At 42.0% G+C, this 25348-nt stretch overlaps 1 protein-coding gene across 5 annotated transcripts in view; it reads right to left on the bottom strand.

Moving 5' to 3' along the window:
- LOC103116715 (ATP-dependent RNA helicase DDX19B) overlaps positions 1 to 23986 on the bottom strand; it is a 43418-nt gene extending 19432 nt beyond the window's left edge. Inside the window, exons 1-2 of one of the 5 annotated variants that reach the window (XM_060185192.1) lie at positions 23871 to 23986; positions 2365 to 2413 (exon numbers count right to left, since the gene is read on the bottom strand). In XM_060185192.1, coding sequence (XP_060041175.1) covers positions 2365 to 2413; positions 23871 to 23942 — 121 coding nt within the window. In that variant the 5' untranslated portion in view covers positions 23943 to 23986. Of the gene's footprint in view, positions 1 to 2364; positions 2420 to 17132; positions 17332 to 23870 lie in introns of those variants that run through there. The other 4 variants (XM_007526669.3, XM_016189808.2, XM_060185194.1 and 1 more) reach the window with 4 other exon arrangements.
- Positions 23987 to 25348: the final 1362 nt, after the last annotated feature.

Genomic DNA, 25348 nt, shown 5'->3' with positions numbered 1-25348 from the left:
ATGGCTTGGAGGGGAAGAGAGAACTAGTCCTGGAAGAAAAAGGGGGCAATTGTGTACAAACATAGACAGATAGTTGTAGAGATGATGGTTAACCTACGTCTGCAACCTTGGGAGAACCGGACTGCAATGGAGGAATCAGGGATTCAGAACTTTGGTGATGGGAATGCTGTGGAATTATATCCCTGTTGACATGTAATTTTGTAAATTAATATTGAATCACTAATTTAAAAAAAGAATATATATAGATAGATAGTTATAGAAATAATAGTCAACCTCTATCTGTGATCTTGAGAGAACTACTGCCTTTTCCAATGGAGGGAATGGAAACACAACTCTGGTGGTGGGAAAGGTGTGGAATTATATTCTTGTTATCTTATAATTTTGTAAATCAATATTAAATCACTAATAAAATTATTAAAAAATAAAATAAAATAGAAATGTTACACATATACAAAATACTGTATTTTTTGTCAACTATAAACCATCAATCCCCTGAAAAAAGGAAAAAAAAAAAAAAAGGAAAGCTGGGGAGACAGCACAATGGTTATACAAAGAGACTTTCATGCCTGAGGCTCCAAGGTTCCAGGTTCAATCCTCCACCACAATAAGCCAGAGCTGGGCAGTGCTCTGGTCTCTCTCTCCCCCCTCTGTATCTCATTAGAATAAATAAAAAATATTTTTTAAAAAGCTACAAATTAAAAGTTAGAAGGTAAATATACCCAAAAAAAACCCCAAAGGCATGAAATACTGTTGTTTATATTCCAAATCTTATTCCAAGTTCTTTCAATCTACCTCCAAAACCAATGCTAATTTTCCTTAATCTTCTCTCTCTCTCTCTATCGCTCTCGCCCTCTCTCTGTCACCAGGGTTATCGCTGGGGCTGAGTGCCTACATGAGGAAACCACTGTTCTTGGTGACCATTTCCCCCCCCCCATTTTATTTGATAGGACAGATACAAGAGAGAGAGAGGAAGAGAGAAATATACACACTTGCAGACCTGCTTCACCATTCAGCATCCCCTTTATAAGTGGGGAGTGGAAACCTGGGTCTTTGTATGGTAATGGACTATGCCATTGTCTTTTGTGCCTCCCTCAATATTTCTCAAATGTTATAGCTGATTATACCAGTTAGTGATCAGAAACTACCTTGATGCTCAAAAGAGGAATATCTATACAAATCATATTTTATTGATACGTGAACACAATGACATTAATGATATCTATATAGTTAAATAGAAATATGCATTCAAATAATGTGATAATTATGAGAAATATACAGAAAAAGATTATAAGTGAATTCAAAGTGAGGTAAATGTCCTATTTTTTTCTATCATATTAGAACATTAACAAAAATTTAATGGAAAACTTTTGATTTTTGACAGATATGACTTCAGAGTACTGAAGTAGCTCTCAAGTAGCTCATATTTTATTCCATCTCCCACTGAGGATTATTGCTACTATTATTTTTTTTGAGGTGTTGGGACCCCAATCAAGTGCAATTTCACTGCTCCAAGGCTGACATTTTCATTCTTCTTATTTCACAGAGAGGGAGAGAGGAGAGAGACCCCCCCAGCACTGGAGCTTCTTCCCCCATGGTACTATGGTCCTTCCTCTCTGCGGTAATAAGGCTCGAATCTGGATTAGCCACATGGCAAGGCACAAACCCTACAAGGTCAGCTATCTTCTGGTCCCTGATTAAGGATGATGCTTATTTATTTAAATAATTTATTTAATGAGAGATAGCACAGTAAGAGAGACAACAGAATACTGCTCAGCTCTGGTGTCAGTGATTGAACCTATGATCTCTGGGGCCTCGGTCTTGTAAGAATGCCTAAACATTCCTCAGGTCTGAAGGTTATTTTTAAAACACAACATAATCTTCCACAGTATATTCACATGACTAGTAATAAATAATTTTTAGTCAGTTGGGCATCTTTATGTTTATATTCAGCACAACAGAAAACAAAACAATCGTAAGGCTGGGTGGTAGTGCACCTAGCTGAGGGTACACTTACCAAGTGCAAAGACCTGGGTTTGAGCCCCCAGAAGATTCATGACTGGTGAGGTTTGTGGGCAACTGTCTCTCTTTCCCTCTCCCTATCTACTCTCAATTTCTCTCCGTCCTATATAATAAAAATAAAGAAATAAAAATACAAAGGAGAAATTTCCACTAAGAGTGGTGGATTTGTCTCATAGGCACCAAACTCCAACAATAACCATGGTGGCAATAAAAAGGAAAAAAAAAAAAGTTTGACTTTTTACCAGTCCCATCTGATGTGTGTGTGTGTGTTGTGTGATTTTTCTCTTAGAACACAAAAACTAAAGGAAATCATATTTGTTTTCAAACTAGTTTCCAGTTACTCACCATTGGCATCTGGTTTGGTTTTCTCTTCTTTAAGATGCAAGTTGCTCAACTAAATGGAGAATATGGAGGGGAATTGTCAGGAAAACCACTTAAGGACTGGAGAGACAGCATAATGGTTATGCAAAAGACTTTCATGCCTGAGGCTCTGAGGTCCCAGGTTCAATCCCCAGCCAAGTCAGAACTGATCTCTCTGTATCTCTCTCATCAAAATAAGTGAATAAGGGGCTGCGTGGTGGTCCACCTGGTTGAGCGCAAATGCTACAATGAGCCAGTTTGAGCCCCTGGTCCTCATCTGCAGAGGGAAAGCTTTCCAATAGGTGAAGCCATGTTGCAAGTGTCTCTCCGTGTCTCTCCCTCTCTATCACCCCCTTCCCTCTTGAGTTCTGGCTGTCTCTGTCTAATGATTAAAGATAGTAAGAATAAAAAATAAAATAAGCAAATAAATACACATTTTAAAAAATAAAATAAGTTAAAGGATTTTTTTTTTTTACTAATTTGATAAAACAGAAAGAAATTGAGAGGGAAAGAGGAGCTAGAGTGGAAGCGCTGCTTCACCACTAGTGAAGCTTCTCCTGTACAGGTGGGAGCTGGGAGCTTGAACCCAGGACCTTGTACACTGTAACCTGTATGCTCAAGCAAATATGCCACCACCAGGTTCTACTTAAGATATTTAGAATCAGCACAACATCCTCAATGGACCTGGAGAGAAATGTGCAAACCTGAGTTCAAACCCTGGCAGCACATGTACCAGAGTGATGTCTGGTTCTTTCTCTCTCTCTCTCTCCTATCATTTCTCATGAATAAATAAAAATCTTTTTTAAAAATGCAGTCATACTTCAGACAGAACATGGAGGTGGGACAGCAATGAAAAGCATCTGTGTTGGCATATCGCACCAAAGTAAAAGACTCTGGCATGGGTGGGTGGGGAGAATACAGGTCCAAGAAGGACGACAGAGGACCTAGTGGGGGTTGTATTGTTCTATGGAAAACTAGGAAATGTTATGCATGTACAAACTATTGTATTTACTGTGGAATGTAAAACATTAATTCCCCAATAAAGAAATTTAAAAAAAGAAAAGAAATGCATCTGTGGGGTAGGAGTCAGCTCTGTTGCAGAACAGAACTGAGTCACAGGTGGGGGAGATAGCAAAATAGTTATGCAAACAGATTCTCATGCCTGAGGCTCCAAAGTCCTAGGTTCAATCCCCCCACACCACCATAAGCCAGAGCTGAGCAGTGCTCTGGTATTTCTCTCTCTCTCTCCATCTATCTCAAAAATAAAATAAAATATTTAAAAAAAAGAATTGAGTCACAGGACCATGGTATAGATCCAAGGTATCTTTGAGCTGGGTGTCTGATATTTTAAACTAGGTCATTGTGAGAGACTGTATGATCAAAACACTGTCAAGCTGAGGTGGGATAGAAAGGAAGGGACATGGAGCTCCGCTTCCCCAGAGCCCTGCCCCACACTAGGGAAAGAGAGAGGCAGGCTGGGAGTATAGATTGACCTGTCAATGCCCATGTTCAGCGGGGAAGCAATTACAGAAGCCAGACCTTCCACCTTCTGCACCCGATAATGACCTTGGGTCCATATTCCCGGAGGGTTAAAGAATAGGAAAGCTATCAGGGGAGGGAATGGGATATGGAGTTCTGGTGGTGGGAATTGTATAGAGTTGTACCCCTCTTATCCTATGGTTTAATAAATGTTTCCTTTTTATAAATAAAAAATAAGAAATAAAAGGAAGTAAGGGACAGGGAGTCTGACAAGTAGCACAGCGGGTTAAGCGCACATGGTGCAAAGCACAAGGACTGACGTAAGCATCCCGGTTCGAGCCCCTAGCTCTCCACCTGCAGGGAAGTCGCTTCACAGGCAGTGAAGCAGGTCTGCAGGTGTCTATCTTTCTCTCCCACTCTCTGTCTTCCCCTTTCTCTCTCCATTTCTCTGTCCTATCCCACAATAATGACATCAATAACAACAATAACTACAACAATACAACAAAAAGGGCAACAAGAAGGGAATAAATAATTTTTTAAAATTAAAAAAAAGAAAGGACAGAGAAAAAAAGCTTTCTTTCAGAAAAAGAATAAGGACTTTGATTAAACAAGTAAATTATGGATATTCTGGGAGGGTTTATCTCCCCTACAAGAATGAAAATACCCTTTTGTTTCTTAACATCTCAATAAAGGTAAAAAGGAAAATATCATAAAGATAGGATATATTTATTTCAGGGTATTTTTAATGAGGTTTTTTTTTTTTTTTTTTTTTAGATTTTATTTACTTATTAATGAGAAAAATAGGAGGAGAGAGAGAAAGAACCAGACATCATTCTGGTACATGTGCTGCCAGGGATCGAACTCAGGACCTCATGCTTGAGAGTTCAATGCTTTATCCACTGCACCACCTCCCAGACTACTGTGGTATGTTTTTCTATTTATTTATCTTTGGATCTAGTGCAAAGCAGGTGCTGTAATCACAGAATATTAAATGGAATTTATGACATCATCTACTGATAAATTAAAAAAAAAAATGAAAACCATCACAATTAAATAGAGCCCTCCCCTCAATTTCTGGGGCTTTTTGTTGTTGTTGTTGTTCTTTCCCGGATATATACACAGAGAAACAGAGGACAACAGCACAGAATTAAAGCTTCCTTCAGTGCAGTAGGGGCCAGGCTCAAACTTAGGTTGTGCACATTGCAAAGCAAACACACTATCCAACTGAAATTTGTTATTAGCTCTCTTTTTCTTTTTTGGTAAGATTTATTTTTATTTATTTCATATTAGAGTTTCACATTGAAAGAGACAAGGATAGGGATAGGGGTAGGGGGAGAGGGAGAGGGGTAGGGGGAGAGAGAAGGAGAGGGGGAGCGGGAAAGAGAGAAAGGGAGAGGGAGAGGGAGAGGGAGAGAGAGAGAGAGACAGAGAGACTGACCAGTATCACTCTGGTACATGTGATGTTGGGATGTTGGGGCTGGAACCAGGAGCCTCAGGTATAAAAATTTCTCTGACCTCCAAACAGCTATTTCTTTTTTTTCTTCTTTTTTTTTTAATGAGAAAGATAGGAGGAGAGAGAAAGAACCAGACATCACTCTGGCACATGTGCTGCCAGGGATCAAACTCTGGACCTCATGCTTGAGAGTCCAAAGCTTTATCACTGTGCCACCTCCTGGACCACCAAACAGCTATTTCTTAAAGCACTACCATCACTGGTTCTTTATTTTGAGACTCAATTCTAGCATTCTATTAAGTCCAAGAAGAACAAAGAATGAAAATTATTTGTTAGGTGGTTATCTGGGAATAGGAACCTTATTTTTATTGATGAAATTTTACATTAATTTATTATTTTTTGCTGGGGCCCAGTACTAGCACTAAGAATCCACTGCTCCTGGAAGCCATTTTTTCCACTTTATTGGATAGAATAGACAAAAATTGAGAGGAGGGGGAGATAGAGTGGGAGAGACAGAAAGAGAGATAGACACCTGCAGACTTTCTTTGCATTTGTGAAGCATCACCCCTGCAGGTGGGGAGCCAGGGGCTCGAACCTGGATCCTTGTGCAGGTCCTTGCACTTAGTACTATGTACACTTAACTGGATGTGCCATCACCTGGCCCCTTAATGAAATTTTAAAATGGAGTTTCTGGTGTCTCTTTTGCTGTTGGTAGTAGTAACAGGGGAAAAGTAAAGACTGGCCAAAAACAAGCAAAGAAACAAAAAAAGTCAATGGGATCTTAGGGCGGGAGTAGATAGTATAATGGTTAAGCAAAGAGATTCTCATGCCTGAGGCTCCAAATCCTAGGTTCAATCACCCTGCACCACCATAAACCAGAGCTAAGCAGTGCTGTGGGAGGGAGAGAGAGAGAGAGAGAGAGAGAGAGAGAGAGAGAGGGGGGGGGGGAGAGAGAGAGGATGAGAATAAAAGGAAATGTATAAAGGAAAAGTTAATAGCAGCAATGTAAATAAAACCAATAAATGTTTTGAGTACACTGTATCAGAATTTTGGAGAGGTTCTAGCAGAATCATAAAGCATTCAGTCCTCACTTGGATCTATCTCAAAGTCTTTAAGGCAAAAGAAGCAGGACTTTAGTGAAGTTCTGAAACTTACACTAAAAACAGTTAGTTCAGATACCTTCCTTTGCTCTATTTGTGTGAACCAAAAAGGAAAAAATTGTTTTTCTTAAACATCCATTGAAGAGCTGGGAAGATAGCACAGTAGTTAGGCAAAAGACTAAAAGACAGTGTCAGGTTCAATCCCCAGCATCACTGTAAGCCACGGCTGACCAGTGCTTGGTCTCTACCTCTCTTTCTCTCTCATTAAAAAATTAATTAATTAATTATTTTTAAGAAGTTCATTGAAAAAGGTTGTTAATTAGGGTCCCAAGCTGCTGAAGTAGCTCATTTGAGTAATGTGCCGCTTTGACATGTGCATAAGCCAAGTTCAAGCCTGGAGCCCATTACATTGAAGAAAGGTTCAGTACTAAGATCTTTTCTACTCTCTCTCTGCATCTCTGTTTCTTTCTTTTTTTTTTTTTTATCAGTAACAACAACAACAACAATAACTACAACAGTAAAACAAGGGCAACAAAAGGGAATAATAAATAAATTAAAATATTAAAAAATAAAATTATTTTTAACTTATTTTTTCTTTTTAAAATATTTTTTATTTGTTTATTCATGAAGATAGGAGAGAGAGAACCAGACAACACTGGTACATGTGCTGCCAGGCAGTGAACTCAGGACCTCCTGCTTGAGAATCCATGGCTATATCCACTGTGCCACCTCCTGGACCACCTTAATTTTTTTCCCCTTTTAACTTTTTTACCAGAGCACTGCTCAGCTCTGGCTTATGGTGGTGCTGGGGGTTGAACCTGGGACTACAGAGCCTCAAGCATGAATATTATTTTCTTTTGCATAAATATTATTCTCTCTCTCCAGCCCTTGCTTTTAAAATTAATAAAGGGTGTATAGCAGGCAATGGGGCCCTCTTGCTAGCTGGCTGTGTGCATCTCTGTTTCTATAAAATAAATAATTTTAAAAGTCCCAAGATTCAATTTTGTGAAATATATGGTAGTATGCTTTGATGAGGTAAATAAAATAGTACAGACTTGCTGAAAATGAAAGAAACCAGTATTATCTCAAATGTCATTATCACAGGGTACAACATAATGAAATTTCTCTTGTATCTGACAGCCTAAGGATACAAACTCAAGCAAAATAAAATGACAAAGCTACCTGCTCCTTACAGATTCTCTTAGATATATTAATAGGTTAAGATAATAATAATCTAAAAATAATCAGGCAAAAATTAGCCAAATAATCCAAAAATATTTGGAATATGTAGTCATAACTATAAAAGCTAATGCTATTAATTTTTCATAGTGTATATATTGTGTCTTGGGACACTAATGAAAGTTTGAAGCCAGCATGGGAAAATATTTTTATTATTTTAATTTTTTTAATTATCTTTATTTATTATTGAGAAATCAAGACAGAAGGGGAAGATAGGGAGAGAGGCAGAGATACACCTGCAGTCCTGCTTCACCACTCATGAAGCTTCCCCCAGCAAGTGGGTACTGGGGGCTCTAACCTGGGTTCTTATGCATTGTAATACATGTTCTCAATCAGGTGTACCACCACCCAGTCCCATGGGAAAATATTTTTATTATTATTTTTTTAACATTTTTTTCTTTATTGGGGAATTAATGTTTTACATTCAACAGTAAATACTATAGTTTGTACATGCATAACATTGCCCAGTTTCCCATATAACAATACAACCACTAGGTCCTCTGTCATCCTTCTTGGATCTGTATTCTCCCCACCCACCCACCCCAGAGTCTTTTACTTTGGTGCAATATGCCAATTCCAGTTCAGGGGTGGGTGTGTGTGTGTGTGTGTGTGTGTGTGTGTGTGATTTTTTTTCTGATGTTGTTTTTCAACTTCTGCCTGAGAGTGAGATCATCCCATATTCATCCTTCTGTTTCTGACTTATTTCACTCAACATGATTTTTTCAAGGTCCATCCAAGATCAGCTGAAAACGGTGAAGTCACCATTTTTTACAGCTGAGTAGTACTCCATTGTGTATATACACCACAACTTGCTCAGCCACTTATCTGTTGTTGGACACCTGGATTACTTCCAGGTTTTGGCTATTACAAATTGTGCTGCCAAGAACATATGTGTACACAGATCTTTTTGGATGGATGTTTGGGTTCCTTAGGATATATCCCCAGGAGAGGAATTGCAGGATCATAGGGTAGGTCCATTTCTAGCCTTCTGAGAGTTCTCCAGACTGTTCTCCACAGAGGTTGGACCAATTGACATTCCCACCAGCAGTGTAGGAGGCTTCCTCTGACCCCACACCCTCTCCAGCATTTGCTGCTGTTACCTTTTCTGATGTATGACATTCTCACAGGAGTGAAGTGGTATCTCATTGTTGTCTTTATTTGCATTTCTTTGACAGTCAGAGACTTGGAGCATTTTTTCATGTGTTTCTCGGCCTTTTGGATCTCTTCTGTGATGAATATTCTGTCCATGTCCTCCCCCCACTTTTGGATGGGGTTATTTGTTGTCTTGTTGTTGAGATTTGCAAGTTCTTCAGATATTCTGGTTATTAGCCTTTTGTCTGATGCATGGCATGTAAAGATCTTCTCCCATTCTGTGAGGGGTCTGTCTCTTGGTTTGGGTAGTAGTTTCTTTAGCTGTGCAGAAGCTTTTTAATTTGATGTAGTCCCATAGGTTTATGCTTGTCTTAGTCTTCTTTGTAATTGGATTCGTTTCATTGAAGATGTCTTTAAAATGTATGTGGAAAAGAGTTCTGCCAATATTTTCCTCTAAGTATCTGATAGTTTCTGGTCTAACATCCAAGTCCTTGATCCACTTGGAATTTACTTTTGTTTGGTGAAATACAGTGGTTCAGTTTCATTCTTCTGCATGTTTCAACCCATTGTTTCCAACACCATTTGTTGAAGAGACTCTGCTTTCCCCATTTAATAGTCTGAGCACCTTTGCCAAAGATTAGATGTCCATAGGTGTGGGTTACTATTATTTTTAAAATATTTATTTATTCCCTTTTGTTTCCCTTGTTGTTTTATTGTTGTAGTTATTATTGTTGTTATTATTGATGGATAGTACATTGTTGGATAGTACAGTATCATTGTTGGATAGGACAGACAGAAATGGAGAGGGGGGGGAAGACAGAGAGGGGGAGAAAAAGACTCCTGTAAACTTGCTTCACAGCTAGTGAAGTGACTCCCCTGCAGGTGGGGAGCCAGGGGCTCAATCAGGTGTCCTTACGCCAGTCCTTGTGCTTTGCGCCACATGTTCTTAACCCGCTGCATTAACGCCCAACTCCTGGGAAAGTATTTTTAAATCACTATTTCACCTTTATCTCTGTCTTTACAAGTTTTCTGTGTTTTTAATTATTATTATTAGTTGTAGTTGTAGTAGTAGTACCAGAGTACTGCTCTGGTTTATGGTGGTGCGTGGGACTGAACCTGGGACTTTGGAGCCTCAGGCATGAGAGTCTCTTTGCATAACCATTATGCTATCTAACTGCACCTGTGTTTTATAATGTAAAATACTATAGGTATATAATATCAAAGGTTTTATTTGAGCTTTTGGAGGACTCAGTAAATAGAGCTCAGGCCTTACCATGCATGAGGCCTTGGGTTTGATCCCTGGTAGCATGTTAGAATACCAAGCACAGTGAGAAGAAAGAAAACGAAAGAAAAAAAAAATCAAAAAAAAAAAAAAATCAATGTGATCCACCACATCAACAAAAGCAAGACCAAAAACCACATGGTCACATCAATAGATGCAGAGAAAGCCTTTGACAAAATACAACATCCCTTTATGATCAAAACACTACAAAAAATGGGAATAGATGGAAAATTCCTGAAGATAGTGGAGTCTATATATAGCAAACCTACAGCCAACATCATACTCAATTGTGAAAAACTGGAAGCATTTCCTCTCAGATCAGGTACTAGACAGGGATGCCCACTATCACCATTACTATTCAACATAGTGTTGGAAGTTCTTGCCATAGGGATCAGGCAGGAGCAAGGAATTAAAGGCATACAGACTGGAAGAGAAGAAGTCAAACTCTCCTTATTTGCAGATGACATGATAGTATACACAGAAAATCCTAAGGAATCCAGCAAGAAGCTTTTGGGTATCATCAGGCAATACAGTAAGGTGTCAGGCTACAAAATTAACATTGAAAAGTCAGTGGCATTCCTCTATGCAAACACTAAGTTAGAAGAAATTGAAATCCAGAAATCAATTCCTTTTACTATAGCAACAAAAACAATAAAATATCTAGGAGTAAACCTAACCAAAGAAGTGAAAGACTTGTATACTGAAAATTATGAGTCACTACTCAAAGAAATTGAAAAAGACACAAAGAAGTGGAAAGATATTCCATATTCATGCATTGGGAGAATCAACATCATCAAAATGAATATACTACCCAGAGCCATATACAAATTCAATGCTATCCCCATCAAGATCCCAACCACATTTTTTAGAAGAATAGAACAAATGCTACAAATGTTTATCTGGACCCAGAAAAGACCTAGAATTGCCAAAACAATCTTGAGAAAAAGAACAGAACTGGAGGCATCACACTCCCAGATCTCAAACTGTATTATAGGACCACTGTCATCAAAACTGCTTGGCACTGGAACGTGAATAGACATACTGATTAGTGGAATAGAATTGAGAGCCCAGAAGTAAGCCCCCACACACCTATGGACATCTAATCTTTGGCAAAGGTGCCCAGACTATTAAATGGGGAAAGCAGAGTCTCTTTAACAAATGGTGATGGAAACAATGGGTTGAAACATGCAGAAGAATGAAACTGAACCACTGTATTTCACCAAATACAAAAGTAAATTCCAAGTGGATCAAGGACTTGGATGTTAGACCAGAAACTATCAGATACTTAGAGGAAAATATTGGCAGAACTCTTTTCCACATACATTTTAAAGACATCTTCAGTGAAATGAATCCAATTACAAAGAAGACTAAGACAAGCATAAACCTATGGGAATACATCAAATTAAAAAGCTTCTGCATGTTAGAGGCAGTAACTCTAGAATAGTTATAAGTATAGTTGCTTTTTGAGTTTGAGTTTTAAGAATAGTTTAAATATAGTTGCTTTTTGCCCTCCTGCCCAGTGAGGTGGGAAATTCCTTGCCCTTTTCCCCTCAACAGAACCTAAAAGGCCATCAATTATTTTGACAGACCCTGCAGTGAACAGACCTCCTCTTGACCTTTCCATAGGAATACTGTCACCAGGTAGTTTCAACAGATGGCCTGATGAATTACAAACAGATGGCTGGGTGGTCCCAACAAAGAGCAAAGGAATGTGGTGACCCCCACTTTGGCCGGGACCTATTGGTCTGGTTTGATTGAATTAGCCCATGCTTTGCTCTGAATAGATCAGGCTTTTGCTAAGTTTGAAATGATTGGATATAGGCTGATAAGGTGATGTGTTCCCCCCTCCCTGAGTGGAGTATGAATTCCTATAAATTGTGTGGTTTGAGCCTTGTTCAGGGTCGAGCTGGCAGACTGCTGTCTGTTGCCACTCGGCCCGGATTGCAATTCATGAATAAACATCTTTTGCTTCCTTGCAGTGGATGGTGGTTTGATTTTGCTCGCTAACACTGCACAGCAAAAGAAACCACTACCCAAACCAAGAGACCCCTCACAGAATGGGAGAAGATCTTTACATGCCATGCGTCAGACAAAAGGCTAATAACCAGAATATATAAAGAACTTGCAAATCTCAACAACAAGACAACAAATAACCCCATCCAAAAGTGGGGGGAGGACATGGACAGAATATTCATCACAGAAGAGATCCAAAAGGCCGAGAAACACATGAAAAAATGCTCCAAGTCTCTGACTGTCAAAGAAATGCAAATAAAGACAACAATGAGATACCACTTCACTCCTGTGAGAATGTCATACATCAGAAAAGGTAACAGCAGCAAATGCTGGAGAGGTGTGGGGTCAGAGGAACCCTCCTACACTGCTGGTGGGAATGTCAATTGGTCCAACCTCTGTGGAGAACAGTCTGGAGAACTCTCAGAAGGCTAGAAATGGACCTACCCTATGATCCTGCAATTCCTCTCCTGGGGAAAAGTACCCATCCAAAAAGATCTGTGTACACATATGTTCTTGGCAGCACAATTTGTAATAGCCAAAACCTGGAAGCAACCCAGGTGTCCAACAACAGATGAGTGGCTGAGCAAGTTGTGGTATATATACACAATGGAATACTACTCAGCTGTAAAAAAAATAGTGACTTCACCGTTTTCAGCCGATCTTGGATGGACCTTGAAAAAAATCATGTTAAGTGAAATAAGTCACAATCAAAAAGATGAATATGGGATGATCTCACTCTCAGGCAGAAGTTGAAAAACAACATCAGAAAAGAAAACACAGGTAGAACCTGAACTGGAATTGGCATATTGCACCAAAGTAAAAGACTCTGGGGTGGGTGGGTGGGGAGAATACAGATCCAAGAAGGATGACAGAGGACCTAGTGGGGGTTATATTGTTATATGGAAAACTGGGCAATGTTATGCATGTACAAACTATTGTATTTACTGTTGAATGTAAAACATTAATTCCTCAATAAAGAATTTTTTAAATAAATAAAACCTCCAGTTAGCATATTAAAAAAAAAAAAATCTGGCCAAGGGAAAATTCTCAGAAGACTATTCTGAACCCCATACCCTGGGTCCATACTCCTAGAGGGATAACGAACAGGGAAGCTATCAGGGGAGGGGATGGGATACAGAGTTCTGGTGGTGGGAATGTGTGCAGTTGTACCCCTCTTATCCTATGGTTGTCAGTGTTTCCTTTTTATAAATAAAAATTAAATAAATAATAAACAAATAAAAAATATAGTTAAGGTTGGGTGGGGTAGATAGCATAATAGTTATACAAAGAGACTCTCATGCCTAAGGCTCCAAAGTCCCAGGTTTAATCCCCTGTACCACCATCAGCCAAAGCTGAACAGTGTTCTGGTAAAAGAAAGGAAGGAAGGAAGGAAGGAGAAAAAAAAGAAAAAGAAAAAAGAAATGCAGTTAAAATTGAAATTAATAGGGTCCACCCAAGAGCTTTCACTTACTTTTCAGTGTCATTCTTAAATATGGGTAGATGGTTAAGGTTTAGACATTTGAGAAGTTTTTTTTTTTTCTTTGCCCCTAGGGTTTGGTGCCTGCACTATGAATCCACTGCTCCTGGAGGCCATTTTTTCCCATTTTGTTGCCCTTATTATTATTGTTACTGTTGCCACTGCTGTTGTTGTTGTGTAGGACAGAGAGAAAATAAGAGAGGAGGGAAAGACAGACACCTACAGATCTGCTTCACCGCTTGTGAAGTGACACCCCGCAGGTGGGTAGCCTGGGGCTCAAACCCAGATCCTTACTCCAGTTTGTGCAATTAGTGCCATGTGCCCTTAAACCTGCTGTGCTACCGGTAGCCTCCCCCGGCCCCCAACATTTGAGAAGCTTTCATCATGAAAAACAGTAGATACTGGGGGCCAGGCAGTGGTGCACCCAGTTAAACAAACATATCATAGGCAAGGGCCAGGGTTTGAGACCCTGCTCCCCACCTGCAGGGGGGGTGCTTCACAAGAAGTGAAGAAAGGCGGTGTCCTTTTCTCTCTCCTTATCTCCGCTCTCAATTTTTCTCTGTCCTATCAAGTGTGAAAGGAAGAGAGAGAAGGAAAGAAGGAAAGAAAGAAAGAGCAGAAAGAAAGGAAAAATAGCTGTCAGAAGCAATGATGAGTACCAGCACCAAGCCCCAACGATAAAAAAAAAGTAGATACTGAGATAAAAATACATTACAGGGAGTCGGGCTGTAGCACAGCGGGTTAAGCGCAGGCGGCGCAAAGCACAAGGACCGGCATAAGAATCCCGGTTCGAACCCCGGCTCCCCATCTGCAGGGGAGTCGCTTCACAGGCGGTGAAGCAGGTCTGCAGGTATCTATATCTATCTTTCTCTCCTCCTCTCTGTCTTCCCCTCCTCTCTCCATTTCTCTCTGTCCTATCCAACAATGACAACAACAATAATAACTACAACAATAAAACAAGGGCAACAAAGGGAATAAATAAATAATATAAATATAAAAAAATATTTAAAAATACATTACAGGAAAAAGACAGCAGAAAATAAGAAAAAATTAATATCCTCAAAATGATATTACAGTTATGAAAGCAGTAAAGTTTATAATAGAGGAAGCAGATAAAATAAAACCGCTCTTGATGGAAAATAGAAAAAAAAAAAAAAGAGGGAGTAGGCTGGTTGTGCAGTGGGTTAAATGCACATGGTGTGAAGCACCAGGATTGGTGTAAGGATGGTGCTTATAGCCTCTGGCTCCCCAACTGCAAGGGGAGTCGCTTTGCAAGCAGTGAAGCAGGTCTGCAGGTGTCTTTCTTCCCCTCTCTGTCTCACCTCCTCTCTCCATTTCTCTTTGTCCTATCCAGCAACGACGACATCAAGAACAACAACAACAGCTACAACAATAAAACAACAAGGGCAACAAAAGGGAATAAATAAATAAATATTTTTAAAAAGAGGGGCTGGGTGGTGCACACATTACAGTGGGTAAGGAAGGACCTGGGCTCAAGCCCCCAGGCCCCACCTGCATGGGTAAAGCTTTGCGAGTGGTGAAACAGGGCTGCAGATGTCTCTCTATCTCCCTCTCTATAGCCCCCTTCCCTCTTGATTTCTGGCTTTCTCTATCCAATAAATAAAGATAATAAAAAAAAATTATAAAGAAAAAAGATAAAGTTAAAGAACTCTCTTCAGGATGGGGAAAATAACGACTTTTTTTCCCCCTTTTGTTGCCCTTATTTATTTTTTAAAAAATATCTATTCATTCCCTTTTTGTTGTCCTTGTTTTTATTGTTGTAGTTACTATTGTTGTTATTGATGTCGTCGTTGCCAGATAGGACAGAGAGAAATGGAGAGAGGAGGGGAAGACGGGGAGAGAAAGACATCTGCAGACCTGCCTCACTGCCTGTGAACCAACGCTGGAGCAGGAACCCAGATCCTTACTCCAGTCTTTGCTCTTCGCGCCACATGCGCTTAACCCGCTGCACTACCTCTCAATTCCCAACATTTTAGAGCACAGTGTTAGCATGCCTGAGACCCTAAGGTCCCAGGTTTAATCCTTAGCATCACACTACCATAAGCTAGAGCTGAGTATCCTCTCTCCCTCTCCTTCTCTTCATGCCTCCCTCATTAAAAATTAGTAAATAGGAGTCGAGCAGTAGCGCAGCGGGTTAAGCGCACATGGCGCAAAGCCCAAGGACCGGCATAAGAATCCCTGTTCGAGCCTCCGGCTCCCCAACCTGCAGGGGAAGTCACTTCACAGGAGGTGAAGCAGGCAGGTCTGCAGGTGTCTGTTTTTCTCTCCCCCCTCTGTCTTCCCTTCCTCTCTCCATTTCTCTCTGTCCTGTCCAACAATGATGACATCAACAACAACAATAACTACAAACAACAAAAAACAAAGGCAACAAAAGAGAAAATAAATAATAATTCAAAAAAGTTTAAATTAGTAAATAATATGTATTAATTGATTAAAAGTACAAAGGGTGTCAGGCGGTGGTACACCTGGTTGAGTGCACATGTTACCATGTCCAAAGACCCAGGTTCAAGCCCTCAGTTCCCACCTGCAGAAGGGATGCTTCATGAACAGTGCTGCAGGTCTCTCTCTATATATATATCCTATCAAAATTAATTAATTAAAAATAAATATTTAAAAAATGAAATGAGTATATACATTATATGGAGAGTCACAAAAATAAAAAGCTCTGTTCAAGAATGGTGGGTGGGGCAAGGAGAAAATAAAAGGTTTGGTTCATAGTTTTAAGAAAATAAGAGATTCCATTTGATTCCCTTGACTTTACACTTGTTGCCTTATTTCAGGAGACTTGGGATATATGATAGACAAGGGGGTGGGGGTGGAGAATCCACTAGGAATGGTGGAATTGCTCAGGTATGAAGCCCAGATTCAAAACATAAAAGAGAATACTCAAAAATCGATTTAGGAAACAAGGAGGTCAAGAGTATAAATCATTTTAAGGAAAAATAATAATTGGGAGTCGGGTGGTGGCAGCCAGTTAAGTGCAAGTGGCGCAAAGCACAAGGACGGGCCTGAGGATCCCGGTTCGAGCCCACGGCTCCCCACCTGCAGGGGAGTCACTTCATAAGCGGTGAAACAGGTCTGCAAGTGTCTTGTCTTTCTCTCCCCCTCTCTGTCTTCTCCTGCTCTCTCCATTTCTCTCTGTCCTACCCAACAACAACGACATCTTGCTTATTGTGTGTCAGACTCAAAACAAGGTTAAGAGCATGAGGAGGATTAACTACTGGCCTATTCTGTGAATCACTGATCATCACTGAACTAGCCGAGGAAACACACAAATGAGTAAATCATGGTCCCTGAGCCTAAGAAGTTCAGAAAGGGGAGGTGGAGAATAACACCTACAAAAGTAACAAGGATCTAGGGTGATGGAAATAAGTGCAAGCTAAAATCCATCCTACTCCTGAAGACGGGCAGAGGAGCTGAAGTCTGTAGAAGTCACCGCGGTTACATAACACAGGAATGAGGGTAAACAAAACAGGTCCAGGCTCCCGTACCCACAAGGCACCCCATCCCGGCTCTGACCAAACTAGGGAGAATTCTTTCCCAGAGAGAGAGCTCACTCTTGGATCAAGTTGATTTTCATGGCTTAAGTCAGCTCACCGACTCAGCAGCCGCTTCCTGCTCGTCCACCGCCAGGGCCCAGGAATCAGTGGCCATGGTGCTGGCTGAGGGTGGGACGATAGTGCTGGAGGACTGGTAGGCTGGAACTACTGGATCATAGGCTCCCGGGGGTCTCAGCGAACCCGGTAGCCGACCCACTGAAGGGGAAGTCATTAGCCCCGGTCTGGGAACCGGAACCAGCTAGTCGCGGTGACGTCAGTGTCGGCGCCCGCCCTCAACCCCGCCCCTGGACTCTCCCGGCTGTCACTGCATGGTCACCAGACACACCTCCATCACAGTTATTACATGTTTTCTTACTCAACATCCAGAGGCATAGATAGAGGTAGTTATCTTAAATGTTTGGGGTCCTCGCAACTGGCTATCCAAAGAGCAAAACCACATTCCTACTTAGCGTAGTGATACAGAAGATACTGGGGGGGGGGGGGGCGTGGGAGAGGTGGGGAGGGAACGTTGGGGTCCTGGTGCCTGATCCTCGTAAAAGACCGGGCAGGGGTAGATAGCATAATGGCTATGCAAAGACTCTCATGCCTGAGGTTCCAATGCCCCAGGTTCAATCCTCTGCACCACCATAAGCAAGAACTGAGCAGTGCTCTGGTAATAAAAAGTGTTAGACTCAAGCATGGTATGTTCAATCCCCAGCAGCACATGTACCAGAGTGATGTCTAGTTATTTCTCTTTCTCCTCCTAACTTTCTCATTAATAAAGAAAATCTTCTTTTTTTAAAGGACCTAAGTTGAGGGTGAGTGTTTGGCAGGCACCTATCACGTGGAGATGAAAAATCAAACCCATGGGAGTCGGGCGGTAGCGCAGCGGGTTAAGCGCACATGGCACAAAGGGAAACGACCTGTGTAAGGATCGCGGTTCTAACCCTTGGCTCCCCACCGGCAGAAGAGTCACTTCACTATCTTTCTCTCCTCCTCTCTCCATTTCTCTCTGTCCTATCCAACAGTGAAGACAGACAATAAAACAAGGGCAACAAAAAGGGAATAAATAAATAAATGATTGAAAACAAAAATCAAACCCATGTGTCAACAACTCTACTGTAAACTATTAACCCCCCAATAAAATGATTAAAGAAGATGCTCATAGATTGTATAGAGTTAAATAAAACCAGGGAGTTGGGCAGTAGCACAGTGGGTTAAGTGCAGATGGCACAAAGTGCAAAAACCAGTGTATGTATTTATTTGGGTAGAGACAGAAATCAAAAGGCAAGGAAGAGATAGAGAAACAGAGAGACACCTGCAGCACTGCTTCACCACTTGTGAAACTTTGCTCCTGCAGGTGGGGGTCTGGGGCTTGAAACTGGGTCCTTGTGCATTGTAGCATGTGCACTTAAACCAGGTACACCACCAACTGGCTCCCAAGGTTGACAGTTTTAAATGTCCAGATGTTGGGAACCAACCCTCTCACACAAATTAAACATTTGTCCTGTAGATTATGTGATAACATCACTTAGATAAGTTGAGCTTTGAAAACTACTCAACACCTTGGGTACAAGTGGTGGCATACCCGAACAAGCACACACATCAACATGCACAAGGATCTTGATTCAAAGCTCAGGTCTCCACATGCAGGGAGGAAGCTTCAAGAGTGGTGAAGCAAGTATCGGAGGTCTCTCTCTTTCTCTCTCCCTCTTTTTCTTTCCCTCCCCTCCCAATTTCTCTCTGTACGATCAAAAGAAAAAAAGGGGGGGAGGGATGACCACCAGAAGTGGTGGATTCAAGGTGCAGGCACTAAACCCCAGTGATAATCCTGTTGGCATAAACAAAACCAACAAAAACTCAAGAAAGGTGCAGAGGAAATGTTCCAGTTAGAGGACTGAGCCAAACATGAGTGAATATAATGGGATATATGTTCCATGCAATACTACTCTGCAATCAAAAAGATAATATTGTGATCTTTGGGACAAAATGGATAGAACTGGAGGTGATTATGCTTATCGAAATAGAGATGAAAGCACACATGTTACAATGCACAAGGACTCAGATGTGAGGTCCCAATCCCCACCTGCAGGGAGAAAGTTTTGTGAGTGGTGAAGCAGTGTGTCTCTCTGTCTCTTTTCCTCTCTACCATGCCCTTCCCTCTTGATTTCTGGCTGTCACTATCCAATAAATAAATAAAGATAAAAAAATGGCTTCCATGGGCAGAGGGTAGATAACATAATGGTTATGCAAACAGACTCTCATGATTGAGGCTCCAAAGTCCCAGGTTCAAGCCCCCACACCACCATAAGTCAGAGCTGAGCAGAGCTCTGGTAAAAAAAAAAAAAAAAAAAAAAAGGGACCGGGTAGTGACACAACAGATTGAGTGCACATGTTACAATGCACTAGGACCCAGGTTCGAGCCCCCAATCCCCACCTGCAGGGGGAAAGCTTCACAAGTGGTAAAGCAGTGCCACAGGTGTCTCTCTGCCTCTCACCCTTTCTATCTTTTCCCTCTCAATTTCTGATTGTCTCTATAAAAGGAAAATAAATAAATAAAGATAATAAAAAATAAAAATAAAATGTTAGGAGCAGTAGGCTTGTAGTGCTTGCACCCAGCCCCAGTGATAACCCTGCAGGAGGGATGGAGGGAGGTAGAGAGAGAGAGAGAAAGAGAGGAGAAAAGAGACCAGAAGAGAAGAGAAGGGGAAAGAGAGATAAGAGAGAGACACACACAGGAGAGAGAGAGAGAAAGGAACAAGGCAGAGCACTGGGATATATGCAGGATCAGATCAGAGATCAAACTAAGGAGCTCCAGGGGAGCAGTCGGTTAGCGCATGGTACTCATACAGAGATCAAACTAAGAACCTCAGACATGAAAATCCAACATTCTGTCAACTGAGCTATCTCCCAAACCACACTAATGTCCTGTTACTACTTCACTAGAAAGAAACTGAGGATTTTCTTGCAAACAAAAAGAAAATGAAGTGGTCTGGGAGGTGGTGCAGTAGACAAAGCATTGGACTTTTAAGCATGAAGTCCTGAATTCAATCCCCAGAAGCACAGTAAAGAACCAGTAAAAGAACCAGTAAAATCTGGTTCTTTCTTTTTTTTTTTTTAATTTTTTAAATATTTATTTTATTTATTTATTCCCTTTTGTTGCCCTTGTTGTTTTATTGTTGTAGTTATTGTTGTTGTCGTTGTTGGATAGGACAGAGAGAAATGGAGAGAGGAGGGGAAGACAGAGAGAGGGAGAGAAAGATAGACACCTGCAGACCTGCTTCACCACCTGTGAAGGGACTCCCCTGCAGGTGGGGAGCCGGGGTTCGAACCGGGATCCTTATGCCGGTCTTTGTGCTTTGCGCCACCTGCGCTTAACCCGCTGCGCAACAGCCCGACTCCCACTGTCTTTTTTTTTTTTTTTGCCTCCAGGGTTATTGCTGGGGCTCAGTGCCTACACTACAAATCCACTGCTCCGGGAGGCTATTTTTTCCCTTTTGTTGCCCTTGTTATTTATTGTTGTTGTTATTATTGTTATTTTTGCTGTCAATGTTGTTGGATAGGACAGAGAGAAATGGAGAGAGGAGGGGAATATAGAGAAGGGGAGAGAAACATAATGCACCGGCAGATCTGCTTCACCGCCTGTGAAGTGACTCCCCTGTAGGTGGGAAGCCAGGTGCTTGAACAGGGATCCAGACACTGGTCCTTGCGCATTGCACCATGTGCGCTTAACCTACTGCACTACCGCCCAGCCCCCTCTCTCTATCATCTTACCTTTCTCATTAATAAATAAATAAAAATCTTTTTAAAAAGTCAATAAAATGAATCCCCCACTTTTTTTTTTTTTTGACAGAAGGCTAGTAGTGACAGATAAAAAGAGAGAACTACAACAATGAAAACAACAAGGGCAACAAAAAGGGGAAAATGAATAAATATTTTTTTAAAAAATTAAAAAAAAACTTAAAGAGAGAGAGAGAGGTAGAAGGAAAGGGGCCGGGTGGTGGTGTACCTGGTTGAGCACACATGTTATAATGCACAAGGACCCAAGTTCAAGCCCCCGTCCCCATCTGTGGGGGGGGGGGGAAGCTTTGCAAGTGGTGAAGCAGGGCTGTAGGTGTGTTTGTCTCTCTCCTCTATCACCCCCTTCCCTCTTGATTTCTGGCTGTCTCTATCCAATAGATAAATAAAGATAATGAACAAATAAGAGAGACAGAAGGAATGACATCTGCAGTAATACTCCACTGCTCATGAAACTCCCCTACACACTGTAGATAGGTACTGGAGGCTTTGGACCTAGGTTGCCAACTGTGATAATGTGTGCTTTTACTGGGTGAGCCACCAGCTGGTCCCCAGGATTCCCACTTCTCAAGATTTTGACAATATATCACCACAATAAGTCAATTGCAAGCAAAAGAGGACTCTATGGAATTTGGAATTTTATCTAATTTTATTGTTTTAATCACCAGGGCTTCACTGCTTTGGGTCAATATTTTCAGGCAGAGAGGAGAGAGACACCATATTATCTAAGTATCTTGCAGAGTGCTATTGGGGAGGTTGACTCAAACATGCATTGCAAAGTAGGCACCTTCCCAGGTCAGCTATTGTGCCAGCCCTCTATAGTGTATTATTAAGAATGTTTAGGGGCAGGGGTAGAAAGCATAAAGGTGGGTGGGGGTATAGCATAATGGTTATGCAAAGAGACTTTCATGCCTGAGGCGCTCAAGTCCCAGGTTCAATCCCCCATAAGCCAGCGCTGAACAGTGCTCTGCTAAAAAAAAAAAAAAGAAAGAAAAGAAAAAAAAAAGAAAAGAAAGAAAGGATAAAGGTTATGCAAAGAGGGGGCAGGCAGTAGCACAGAGGGTTAAGTGCAAATGGCTCAAAGCACACCTGGTGGGGGGTTGTCACTTTGCAAGTGGTGAAGCTAGTCTGCAGGTGTCTTTCTCTCCCCCTTTCAGTATTCCCCTCTACACACACACACACACACACACACACACACACACACACACACAGAGTCAGGATGCAAGTGCAGGCAAGGGTAGATAGCATAATGGTTATGCAAAGATACTCTCATGCCTGAGCCTCCAAAGTCCCTGGTTCAATCCCCTGCACCACCATAAGCCAGAGATGAGCAGTGCTCTGGTTAAGAAGAAAAAAAAAAATCAAAAAATACCTACAGGTACTCTGGCCTCTAAGTAAATAAATACATCTCTAAGTAAATAAATACAAACAAAAACGGGCAGGGGTAGATAGCATAGTGGTTATGCAAAGAGACTGTCATGCCTGAGGCTCTGAAATCCCAGGTTCAATCCTCCCTACCACCATAAGCCAGAGCAGAGCAGTGCTCTGGTGTTTTCTGTGTCTTTCTCTCTCTGCATCTCTCTCAAAAATAAATAAAATAAAAATAAAAATGAGGAGCAGGGTTTAATAAACCAGATGAAAGTGGACAGTTGTATGAAAGATAGAACTGAACTGGACTTCTACTGCGGAGCTTAATGTAATATATACAGGTGCTGAATGTTTCCCCTTTCACTGGTGCTTCATCACTCCAGGTTAACTTTTTTGTTTTTTTAATATTTATTTATTTTCCCTTTTGTTGCCCTTGTTGTTTTCCAGGTTAACTTTATTCTAGGGGAAAGGAGAAGGTAAAGCACGACAGCACAGGCTCTTTCCGCAGTGTGGTGGTGGGGAGGAGCCCAAGTTTGGGTCTTGTGCCCGGCAGCCTGGTGCTTTATCCACGGGCCTTGCCGTGCGCGCCCCACACCGGTATTTGCTGGTTTCTAGCAGAGCCGCACAGCCCCGGCACACCAGCGTCTTCTGTGTTAACTACACTTCGCTGCCGACTCCCCCCACCACACTCACCGACTCTGAACTGAAATTTACATAGTGCACCAAGGCAACTACTTTGACGGAAAACTTTAAAAGAGCTGGACTGAGGAGATAGCGTAGTGGTTTGGTGGTTGCGCAAGAGACGCTCATGCCTGAGGCTCTGAGGCCTCCGGTTCAATTCCCAGCACCATCAGCCCGAGCTAAGCAGCCGGGTCTCTCTGTCTCTATTAAACTAAAGGAAATACATTTAAAAACAACAACAACAACAACAACAGGGAGTCGGGCGGTGGTGCAGCGGGTTAAGCGCACGTGGCGCAAAGCACAAGGACCGGCGTAAGGATCCCGGTTCGAGCCCCCGGCTCCCCACCTGCAGGGGAGTCGCTTCACAGGCGGTGAAGCAGGTCTGCAGGTGTCTATCTTTCTCTCCTCCTCTCTGTCTTCCCCTCCTCTCTCCATTTCTCTCTGTCCTATCCAACAACGATGACATCAACAACAACAATAATAATTACAACAATAAAAAACAAGGACAACAAAAGGGAATAAATAAATAAACAAAACCCAACAACAACAAACTTTAAAAGAGATGGGCCAGCAAAACAGCTCACTCACTTTGCCATGTTTGAGACTCAGGTTCGATTCCCAACTCCTACCACATTGAAGGAAAGTTGAGGTGCCATGGGTCTCTTTCTGTCTGTCTGAAAATGAGTGAGCCAACCAGGCATCACAATTCCAGAGCTTTCAAGTCCACCCGGACACTGGTGTCCACAGAGGGGCGTGGAGCGAGGAGCTGGGGGTAAAGTAACCCCGGGATTGAAACCAGCCTCCCGCACCTTCTCCACGCAGAATCGGGCAAAGGCTCCGGCTCTTATCACCGCTCTCCACTCCTCGGGCTAGAGACTAGGAAGGCGCCAAAAAAAACAACAAACAAAAAAAAGGAGACGGGCTTATTACTACTCTGAGAAATACTCACGTCGCCCACAGGTAGGGTGAGTGGAAAGCGCCTCAGGACGTGGGCTCGGAAGCGGCCAGGGGAGCCGGCCATGGCCCCTCTGCATGGCCGTTACTCCGCCAACCGCCGCTCAGCGCCTGGCTGCGGCGGCAGGGGGCGCTGGCCCCGCCAGCCAATCAGCACAGGGGACGCACGACGTGGGGTTTGCTCGCCGCCACCCCGAGCGGAGGGGACCCCAAGGCCTTTAGCGCCCTGTAGGGGGCGCATTAGAGAGTTGCGGTTTCTCACCTTTTTGCTGTCTGGCTAGACTGAAAACCCCCAAGCAGGCAAGGCAGTGTCTTCGCTTCTTAAGGCTGATCCTCAGGGTAATTTCCACTTATTTGGTGAAGAAATCAATTTAGAATGCAGTCCCCTAGATAGAGCAAACTTTTTGTTTTGTTAACTGAGGCAATCTAGGCAATTGCAACTCTCATCAGACTTAATTTTTCTAGATAGAGCACCTGTTGTGCCCCCTCTAGACTGATTACTCTCAGGTTCTGCACTTATTTACTTACTATCAACACTCAGACCAGCACGATTCCACCATTCTTGTACCCTTTTTCCCCCCTCATCGCTGGGACTTCACCATTGGAAGCTTGCTTTTTTTTTAAATAAAATTTTAACTTTTAAAAAAATTTATTTTCCCTTTTGTTGCCCTTGTTTGTTAAAAAAATATTTATTTATTCCCCTTTGTTACCTTTGTTGTTTTATTATTGTAGTTATTATTGTTGTTGTTATTGATGTCATCATTGATAGGACAGAGATAAATGGAGAGAGGAGGAGAAGACACAGGGGAAGAGAAAGACACCTGCAGACCTGCTTCACCGCCTGTGAAGCGACGCCCCTGCAGGTGGGGAGCCAGGGGCTCGAACCGGGATCTTTATGCGGGTCCTTGTGCTTTGTGCACGTGCGGTTAACCTGCTGCGCTACCGCCGGACTCCCACCCTTGTTTTTTCTTTTTATTGTTGTTGGAGTTATTATTGTTGTTATTGACGTCACCATTGTTGAATAGGACAGAGAGAAATGGAGAGAGGAGGGGAAGACAGAGAGCGGGAGAGAAAGACAGACACCTGCAGACCTGCTTCACCACCTGTGAAGCGACTCCCCTGCAGGTGGGGAGCTGGGGGCTCAAACCGGGATCCCTATGCCGGTCCTAGCGCTTTAACCTGAGCTTAACTCGCTGTGCTACTGCCTGACTTTCGTAATCTCGCTCTTTTCTCTTCTTTTTCTTTCTTTCTTTCTTTTTTTTTTTTTTTTAAGATTTTACTTATTTATTAATGAGAAAGATAGTAGAGAGAGAAAGAACCAGACATCACTCTGGTATGTGTGCTGCTGGGGATTGAATTTGGGAACCAATGCTTGAGAATCCCGTGCTTTATTCACTTCGCCATCTCCAGACCACCAAGCTGGCTTTTTCAGATACAGTGAAACAGAGAAAAAGAGAAGAAAAGATACCTCTG

This window comes from Erinaceus europaeus, chromosome 2 (genome assembly GCF_950295315.1).
Source record: "Erinaceus europaeus chromosome 2, mEriEur2.1, whole genome shotgun sequence".
Taxonomy (NCBI): domain Eukaryota; kingdom Metazoa; phylum Chordata; class Mammalia; order Eulipotyphla; family Erinaceidae; genus Erinaceus; species Erinaceus europaeus.
Note: the sequence above shows the minus strand (reverse complement) of the source record. Positions and strands in the feature narration are given on the sequence as shown.